A 10297-nucleotide genomic window follows, 5' to 3' on the forward strand; every position below is an offset into this window, starting at 1 on the left:
AAGCTGGAAGTGGCATTTGCAGCTCGCAATAGTGCAGAGTTATCTCAAAGAAAGGGGCCACGGTGTTTCTGTATCTCTATTATGTTGGTGCGGCTTCGGAACTTTTAAATATCTTGATATATCTCGAGAACTACGCATCTGATCAAAAAATATCATAGAACATAAAAAGTAGGAAACTTAATTCTCTACAAAAAAGGTCTCTTAACATTTTGCCATAGCTCGCTTCGTTTCCGAGATATTTGCAGATATATCTCAAGGGAAGGGGCCTGACGGACATATTTCGAGATATTTCTTCTTCTTGTTGTTCTTCTTCTGCACAGCTAAGCTGGAAGTGGCATTTGCGGCTCGCACTAGTGCAGAGTTACCTCAAAGAAAGGGGCCACGGTGTTTCTGTATCTCTATTATGTTGGTGCGGCTTCGGAACTTTTAAATATCTCGATGTATCTCGAAAACTACGCTTCTGATCAAAAAATATCATAGAACATAAATTGTAGGAAACATAATTCTCTACAAAAAAGGTCTCTTAACATTTTGCCATAGCTCGCTTCGTTTCCGAGATATTTGCAGATTTATCCCAAGGGAAGGGGCCTGACGGACATATTTCGAGATATTTCTTCTTCTTGTTGTTCTTCTTCTGCACAGCTAAGCTGGAAGTGGCATTTGCGGCTCGCACTAGTGCAGAGTTATCTCAAAGAAAGGGGCCACGGTGTTTCTGTATCTCTATTATGTTGGTGCGGCTTCGGAACTTTTAAATATCTTGATATATCTCGAGAACTACGCATCTGATCAAAAAATATCATAGAACATGAAAAGTAGGAAACTTAATTCTCTACAAAAAAGGTCTCTTAACATTTTGCCATAGCTCTCTTCGTTTCCGAGATATTTGCAGATTTATCTCAAGGGAAGGGGCCTGACGGACATATTTCGAGATATTTCTTCTTCTTGTTGTTCTTCTTCTGCACAGCTAAGCTGGAAGTGGCATTTGCAGCTCGCAATAGTGCAGAGTTATCTCAAAGAAAGGGGCCACGGTGTTTCTGTATCTCTATTATGTTGGTGCGGCTTCGGAACTTTTAAATATCTCGATGTATCTCGAAAACTACGCTTCTGATCAAAAAATATCATAGAACATAAATTGTAGGAAACATAATTCTCTACAAAAAACGTCTCTTAACATTTTTCCATAGCTCGCTTCGTTTCCGAGATATTTGCAGATTCAGCTCAAAGGAACTGGCCTGACGGACATATTTCGAGATATTTGTTTATTCCTCACGTTTGGTTTAACGGGAGGTCGGGACAACTTGAGGATTGGTAATGATGTCCAAATAAATTGACCCGTTGCAAATCGTATTCGTAGTTGATTATAATTTTTAATATTATAAACAGTTCGGTTAATAACTAGTTTTCGGAGCTTATCCGTTCGACAGAAAATGTTTTCGATGGATGAGTTGTTTCACGAGAGTGGTCTGAACTACAATGTCTGATTAGGGAACTTGCTTCAGGTTTTTATATTCTGGGCAAGGAGTACAATTTTCGGATGAGCCATGCTTATTGGCCTGATTTTTGTGGAGGTGGAAAATATTCCTTCTTCGCTTTCAAGGGTGCCTTAGTGACGTACGCGGTGGGTCCGCGTGTACTCGCTGACCGTAGCGAGCAATAAAACTAAGCAATACCTCGACATGAATAGAAAACTGCAAACAAAGGCTCTACTGCTAAGGTTAAGGGTTCTGGCAACCAGATGTGACTAATAAACCAAATTACTAGATAGGATGTAACGATTCCTTGGGTTTTATTGCTGCTACAGGTAAAAATCTATTGATTTGAAAAAATGTATGCTGGTTGAAAGCAAACTTGAATTAAGGTCTAATCTCATCGTAGAATATTTTATTCTACTACCTGACAAAAATTAAGTTAATAACTCGTCGAAACTCGGGTTTACGAAAATGAACTTCATAATGGGTATTGTTGGTGCGACCCGACATGCCGGCCCCCTTGAACGGATACGTTCAACGCAACCCTAACGTTATGAGCGTCGTGATGGTTTACTTGGTAGAACGAGTACATAAAATATAAGATAGGTGTAGACGCTAATATACATACTATCGAAACCACAGCCACCATGATCGACAATGATAAAAATTAATATAAGAAAAATTAATAACAATAAAGATAGTAGAAAGTAATAGTATAATATGTGTAAAAATCCTCTTGAAGTAATCTAACCGTGCGCAATGATGTGGTTAACTTAAATTTAATTTTACACAATTTAATTCTAACAATTTAGGTATTTGACGTTGAATTATGTGAACACAATTTGGTGTTCTCGTCCGCTTTGGACGAACACTCGATAGGGAGCGGGCAGAGCTTCTTAACGCAGCGCTTACATTCGCCCGTATCAGTTTTTATGGTTGCCACCCTTGTGATGCCGTCTGGACCAGGATGGGTGGCCACGATGCGTCCGAGTTTCCACCGCAACGGAGGAAGGTTGTCTTCCTTGATGACAACCAGGGTACCAGGGTGGATGCAATGGTTCAAATTTGATTGCCATTTGCTGCGGATCGTTAATTGGTGCAGGTATTCTTTCTGCCATCGACGCCAGAAATGTTGACGCAGCTTCTGTGCGTGCTGCCAGGCTGACAGCCGATTGGATGCCGTGTCTGTGAGATCCATCTCAGGAAAGCTCGTTAGTGGACCACCAATTAGGAAGTGGCCCGGAGTCAAAGGTTGAAGGTCATTGGGATCGGGAGACATAGGCGAAAGAGGTCGGGAGTTGAGTATCGCCTCGATTTCGATGATGCAAGTTTCTAGCTGCTCGAACGTTAATAAGGTATCTCCTACCGTGCGGACAAGGTGATGTTTAAATGACCTTACTGCTGCCTCCCAAAGACCGCCGAAATGGGGGGATCGTGGTGGAATAAAGTTCCACGTGACCTTTTGTTCCGCTAAAAATTTCTGAATCGCTGTATTGTGTTCATCCGATTGAATTAATTTATGAAGTGCAATGAGTTCTCTACTTGCGCCGACAAAATTCGTCGCATTATCGGAATGGATTGTTCTTGATATTCCTCTCCTAGAGAAAAGCCTTTTTAAGCATGCCATAAAGGCTTCTGTTGTCAAATCACTAACCAATTCGAGGTGCACTGCCTTGGTGCTCATGCATACAAAAATGGCGACGTACACCTTAATTTTATTACGATTACGAAATCGTTTTTCCTTGATGTACAATGGACCGCAATAGTCGACACCGACATCGAGGAAAGGTCGAGAACACGATACGCGTTCTTGTGGAAGATCTCCCATTATATAGTCTACGCTCCGTGGTTTAGCGCGAAAGCATCGAACACATTTATGAATAATTATTCGCGTAACATTTCGACCATTGAGAGGCCAGAAGGTCTCACGAACGGAGTACAAGGTTGCTTGGGTTCCCGCGTGATTGAGCCTTTCGTGTTCCTCACGAATGATGAGGCGAGTTATATGATGATCGGAAGGTAGTATGATTTGATGTTTTTGTTCTTTTGGCAATTCCGAATGGATTAGCCTGCCACCCACCCTAAGGATTCCCTGTTTGTCCAAGAAGGGTTTCAATGGGATCAGCCGACTTTTATTGTCTACCCGTCCGTCGATTTTTAGAGAGTAAATTTCTCTTGCAAAAGCAATCGACTGTGTAATTAAAACTAGAATTCGAGTAGAAGCTTCGAATTCTGTCGCACTGATGGGACCAGTATGTTTTTGCGACTTGTTTCTCAGATTATGTATGAAACGCATAACATACGCGATCACCCGTTTAAGGGATTTAAGTGAACTGTAATCCTTGATAAGATCGTCATCAATTATATTTGCATTAGCGAAACTTGGCGCGGCAATAATTGCACGTTTCTCTGGGATTTCAACCAAGTGAATTTTCTTTTGAGGCCAGAAGTTTTCTTCGTGCGAGAGCCAGTGAGGACCATTTTTCCAGATCCTCGTATCTACAAATTCTTGAGGCATTTGACCTCTCGACACTAAATCTGCGGGATTGTCTTGCGTAGGCACGTGTCGCCATTCGCAAGATTCTGATAAATTTTGAATCTCCGCGATTCGATTTGAGACGAAAGTTTTTAGTAAATGAGGTTCTGTATTAATCCAATGAAGGGTTATGGTGGAATCTGACCATAAATAAACCTTATTGATTTCAAGTTGAAGAGCTAGTTTGACTGTTGTATACAAACGTGCCAATAGAAGGGCAGCGCATAGCTCTAGGCGTGGCAACGTCAATGATTTTACAGGTGCTACTCTTGATTTTGAACAAACTAAGGAAACATGATGGTTCCCGTGGATATCGGTTGAGCGCATGTAAATGCAAGCCCCGTAAGCCTTTTCACTTGCATCAGAAAAACCATGCATTTGTATCTTGACAAAATTAGGAGCGATAGTGAGTCGATTAAAACTGACTTTGACCAACAGTGGTAGTTGTTCTTTGAATTCTAGCCACATAGTGTGGATATCTGCTGGAACTGATTCATCCCATGAAACTCCAGCTTTCCACAGAAGCTGAATCATTATTTTTGCTTTAACGATAATTGGACCAAGTAGTCCTAGAGGATCAAATAATTTTGCGACTTGCGACAGAATTGAACGTTTGGTCACGGTTTTTACCAAATTTGGTGTATTGACCTTATAAAATATTATGTCCTCCCGAGAATTCCAATGAATACCTAACGTTTTGATAGTAGCATTTGGATCCAGTGACATATGTGTACTGGATGAATTATCCGAATTTTCGGGCACCAGTGAAGGGTCGTTGGAAGCCCATTTTCGAATGGGAAATCCGCCCTTTTGCAAGAGTGCGATCAAATCGTCGCGAAGAAATGCAGCTTCTTGGCGTGTACCTGCACCTGTTAGCAGATCGTCTACGTAAAAGTCTTGCTTTAGTACAGAGGCTGCAACGGGATGCTGAGCTCCTTCATCATTAGCGAGCTGATGAAGGGTGCGAATGGCGAGAAAAGGAGCACAAGAGGTGCCGTAGGTAACGGTATCGAGAGAGAGTTCATTTACCGTTTCGTCTGGATTTTTCCGAAATAGAATTTTTTGATATGGAGTGTCGTCTGGATGCACTTGTATCTGTCTATACATTTTTTCTATGTCGGCGGTAAGCGCGTATCTGCGAGATCGAAACCGAGTTAATAGCGTGAATAAATCGTCCTGAATTGTAGGACCGACCATCAAGGCGTTGTTCAAAGATACGCCAGACGAAGTCCTTGCCGACCCATCGAAGACGACACGAATTTTTGTGGTAATACTATCTTCCCTGATTACCGCGTGGTGGGGGAGATAAAAGCCAGGCATAGTGAGGGTTTTATTTTCTAATAACGATAGGTGATTTAGCTGCTTATATTCGTCTAAGAAATGGCAGTATTCCACCTTTAGTTGGGGATTTTTTTCGAAACGTTTCTCTAGAAAGTGGAAACGACGAAGAGCCATAGAACGAGACTCTCCTAGGTTTTCTTTATTTTCATTGAAGGGTAACCTAACGATATAACGACCTTCTGAGTTGCGTTGCGTATTGCTTTTAAAGTGCGCCTCACACGCCTGCTCCTCCTGGGATAATACTTTAACTGAGGGAATGTTCTCTAATTCCCAAAATTTGGTAAGAGTCGCGTCTAACGGAGTTGAATGCGTTGTAAAATGACATTGAACCGCATTTCTGGAGGAAGAACCATTTATTTCTCCTGCTACGATCCAGCCGAGCTGAGTTTTTTGCAACACAGCCTCAGGATGATTTTTTAACGAGATCTGTCCTACACATAGTAGTTTGTAAAACAATTTAACGCCAATGAGCACCTCAATTTGCGACGGATCGTAGAATTTAGGATCAGCCAAAACTACGTTGTTTGGAATATCAAGATTTGTTTGATTGACCGCGATTGAGGGCATAGGTTTAGTGATTCGATTCAAAACGAGAAACTCGAGAGTTTTGGAGTATTTACTAAATCGCGATTTTAGTATCGCCGATACCGAGTGTTTTATCTCTGTAGAAATGTCTTCAACACCAGAAACTGAAATATCGACTGATTTTCTGGGTAACCTTAAAAACGAGGCTACACTTTCAGTTATGAAATGTGCTTGTGATCCAGCATCCAAAAACGCTCGACACGTTTTGGACTTTCCTTGGGCGTTAACGATATCTACCATTGCAGTGGCTAATAAACCTTCAGAAGAAACTTGAGCATGCAAATTGACGACAGACTGACTCGACGAGACGGGTTCTGAGGCACTAGTTGCCTCAGGTGGTTGTTTTTCGAAATGTAAGAGAGTATTGTGTTTCTTGTGGCATTTACGACAAGGTGCTCCTGTGCAGTCCATAACGCGATGATTAGGACGCAAACAATTGATGCAGAGAGTTGCCTTTTTAGCGGCTTCAAAACGCGCAGATGGCGAGAGTTTTTTAAAGGTTTCGCAATTATGAATCGAATGTTTTCCTCGACAATGAGAACAAGAATGATTTGCCGTTGCCGTCGGATACGCGTGTTGTGAACGTTGTTTCACGTGAGCATGAGAGGGTTTTCTATCCGAAAGATTCTGAGCACCTACAAAATCTTGATGAGATTTTACATCTTCAAACTGTGCACGACGCTGTAGGAACGTTATCAATTCCTTAAAGGTTGGACTAACCGACTCGCCACTAAACTCTTCCCATTTTTCACGAATGACATTATTTAATTTTTGACTAATTATTTCGACTAAGAGAGTATTCCAATGATCAACGGGTTCTTTCAAAGCGTCAAGTGCTCTGACATGCTTTTGCACCTGATCGAGTAGCGAGCGAACGGGAAATTCTTTCGAAACATGTTTTAAATTCAATAAAGCTTTCACGTGGGTTTGGCGAATAATTTTTCGATTATCATAGCGCTCCTTTAGCAACGACCAAGCAACCCTGTAATTTTCTGCTGATAATTCAATCGACGCGAGAACCTCCGCGGCCTCGTCACGTAAGCAGCCCTTCAAATGATACAATTTCTCGATTTCAGGAATATTTTGATCATCATCGACAAGAGACTTAAAGAGATCGTGAAACCCCAACCAAGCTTCATAGGATCCGCTAAACGACGGTAGATTTACTCGCGGAAGACTACGTTTGGAAGTTTGAACGATGTTTGTATTAACTCCGTTGACAATACTTTGTGAATGAGTTGAAGCGATAGGATCGGCTAGATTATTAATTGGAGCCGCGACATCCTTTAAAAACAACATTAATTTACCGTACGCCGCGTAATATTTTTCTTCGTATTCGGTACGGATGTCTGCGTGGGTAGGATCCTCCACAAGCGCTTCTAATTCCGTATACCAATTTTCAAATTCCGTGAATTCTTTATCAATATCCTGCTTTCTTTTCTCTAAGACAGGATAATCACGTTCCGCTACGTAGCCCTCGACAAATTTTGCTACATTTGTTATTTTTCTTTTTGCGTTCGCGATTTTAACCTTTAACCGCGATATTTGTTCAGCCATTTTGGAACTTATGATAAATTACTAACACGAGCAACTAGATTTTTGCGATACTATGATCAAAATACGGACTAATAGACGGGAATGGTTGGTGGTACAATAACTTGCTTACCCTTATGACGACCCTTGGACCCTTACGATTAATGCCGCCAAAGTGTTGCTCCCTGGACTGCGATGGGATCCTGGCCAGCTTCTTCCTTTGAGACGTAGATAGACCCAGATGTGCTGGCCGACCAAGGTGTCTTCTGATTCCTTCCCTCAAACCAAGTCCAAGGTTGTGATGATGATGACAGCTTTACTAGCTCGTCAATACACCAATGACTTTTGTGTCGCTTCACGAAGCGCACCGAACGACAGTTGTGTACTTGTTCGATACGATGAAATCATCAACACGAGATGTTATGCTCTTTAGTCAAATTTGATTCGATACGAAAATTGCCACTAGCACGACACTTGCTATGATGGCACGACAGTTGTTAAATATGTTTAACGTTCAATATTCACTCCCGAAACACGTTAATTGTTTTCGACAATCACTAGGTATCACTTTTCTACGTGTATCCGGCTCGAAGGACCATGTTTATTCCTCACGTTTGGTTTAACGGGAGGTCGGGACAACTTGAGGATTGGTAATGATGTCCAAATAAATTGACCCGTTGCAAATCGTATTCGTAGTTGATTATAATTTTTAATATTATAAACAGTTCGGTTAATAACTAGTTTTCGGAGCTTATCCGTTCGACAGAAAATGTTTTCGATGGATGAGTTGTTTCACGAGAGTGGTCTGAACTACAATGTCTGATTAGGGAACTTGCTTCAGGTTTTTATATTCTGGGCAAGGAGTACAATTTTCGGATGAGCCATGCTTATTGGCCTGATTTTTGTGGAGGTGGAAAATATTCCTTCTTCGCTTTCAAGGGTGCCTTAGTGACGTACGCGGTGGGTCCGCGTGTACTCGCTGACCGTAGCGAGCAATAAAACTAAGCAATACCTCGACATGAATAGAAAACTGCAAACAAAGGCTCTACTGCTAAGGTTAAGGGTTCTGGCAACCAGATGTGACTAATAAACCAAATTACTAGATAGGATGTAACGATTCCTTGGGTTTTATTGCTGCTACAGGTAAAAATCTATTGATTTGAAAAAATGTATGCTGGTTGAAAGCAAACTTGAATTAAGGTCTAATCTCATCGTAGAATATTTTATTCTACTACCTGACAAAAATTAAGTTAATAACTCGTCGAAACTCGGGTTTACGAAAATGAACTTCATAATGGGTATTGTTGGTGCGACCCGACAATATTTCTTCTTCTTGTTGTTCTTCCTCTGCACAGCTAAGCTGGAAGTGGCATTTGCAGCTCGCAATAGTGCAGAGTTATCTCAAAGAAAGGGGCCACGGTGTTTCTGTATCTCTATTATGTTGGTGCGGCTTCGGAACTTTTAAATATCTTGATATATCTCGAGAACTACGTATCTGATCAAAAAATATCATAGAACATGAAAAGTAGGAAACTTAATTCTCTACAAAAAAGGTCTCTTAACATTTTGCCATAGCTCGCTTCGTTTCCGAGATATTTGCAGATTTATCTCAAGGGAAGGGGCCTGACGGACATATTTCGAGATATTTCTTCTTCTTGTTGTTCTTCTTCTGCACAGCTAAGCTGGAAGTGGCATTTGCAGCTCGCAATAGTGCAGAGTTATCTCAAAGAAAGGGGCCACGGTGTTTCTGTATCTCTATTATGTTGGTGCGGCTTCGGAACTTTTAAATATCTTGATATATCTCGAGAACTACGCATCTGATCAAAAAATATCATAGAACATAAAAAGTAGGAAACTTAATTCTCTACAAAAAAGGTCTCTTAACATTTTGCCATAGCTCGCTTCGTTTCCGAGATATTTGCAGATATATCTCAAGGGAAGGGGCCTGACGGACATATTTCGAGATATTTCTTCTTCTTGTTGTTCTTCTTCTGCACAGCTAAGCTGGAAGTGGCATTTGCAGCTCGCAATAGTGCAGAGTTATCTCAAAGAAAGGGGCCACGGTGTTTCTGTATCTCTATTATGTTGGTGCGGCTTCGGAACTTTTAAATATCTCGATATATCTCGAAAACTACGCTTCTGATCAAAAAATATCATAGAACATAAATTGTAGGAAACATAATTCTCTACAAAAAAGGTCTCTTAACATTTTGCCATAGCTCGCTTCGTTTCCGAGATATTTGCATATTTATCTCAAGGGAAGGGGGCTGACGCTCATATTTCGAGATATTTCTTCTTCTTGTTGTTCTTCTTCTGCACAGCTAAGCTGGAAGTGGCATTTGCGGCTCGCACTAGTGCAGAGTTATCTCAAAGAAAGGGGCCACGGTGTTTCTGTATCTCTATTATGATGGTGCGGCTTCGGAACTTTTAAATATCTTGATATATCTCGAGAACTACGCATCTGATCAAAAAATATCATAGAACATGAAAAGTAGGAAACTTAATTCTCTACAAAAAAGGTCTCTTAACATTTTGCCATAGCTCTCTTCGTTTCCGAGATATTTGCAGATTGAGCTCAAAGGAACTGGCCTGACGGACATATTTCGAGATATTTCTTCTTCTTGTTGTTCTTCCTCTGCACAGCTAAGCTGGAAGTGGCATTTGCAGCTCGCAATAGTGCAGAGTTATCTCAAAGAAAGGGGCCACGGTGTTTCTGTATCTCTATTATGTTGGTGCGGCTTCGGAACTTTTAAATATCTCGATATATCTCGAAAACTACGCTTCTGATCAAAAAATATCATAGAACATAAATTGTAGGAAACATAATTCTCTA

At 41.1% G+C, this 10297-nt stretch overlaps 1 protein-coding gene across 1 annotated transcript; it reads right to left on the reverse strand.

Annotated features, from left to right (window-relative positions):
* Positions 1-2277: 2277 nt before the first annotated feature.
* LOC143306193 (uncharacterized) lies at positions 2278-7488 on the reverse strand. Its single transcript, XM_076693042.1, has one exon. It carries the CDS (start codon positions 7486-7488, stop codon positions 2278-2280), a length of 5211 nt encoding a protein of 1736 aa, XP_076549157.1.
* Between the last annotated feature and the right edge of the window lie 2809 nt (positions 7489-10297).

Source organism: Osmia lignaria, unplaced genomic scaffold (genome assembly GCF_051020975.1).
Source record: "Osmia lignaria lignaria isolate PbOS001 unplaced genomic scaffold, iyOsmLign1 scaffold0002, whole genome shotgun sequence".
NCBI lineage: Eukaryota > Metazoa > Arthropoda > Insecta > Hymenoptera > Megachilidae > Osmia > Osmia lignaria.

What these genes read in the sequence shown, in the direction of transcription:
- LOC143306193 (XM_076693042.1), bottom strand. Translation starts at nt 7,488, where the DNA reads ATGGCTGAACAAATATCGCGGTTAAAGGTTAAAATCGCGAACGCAAAA.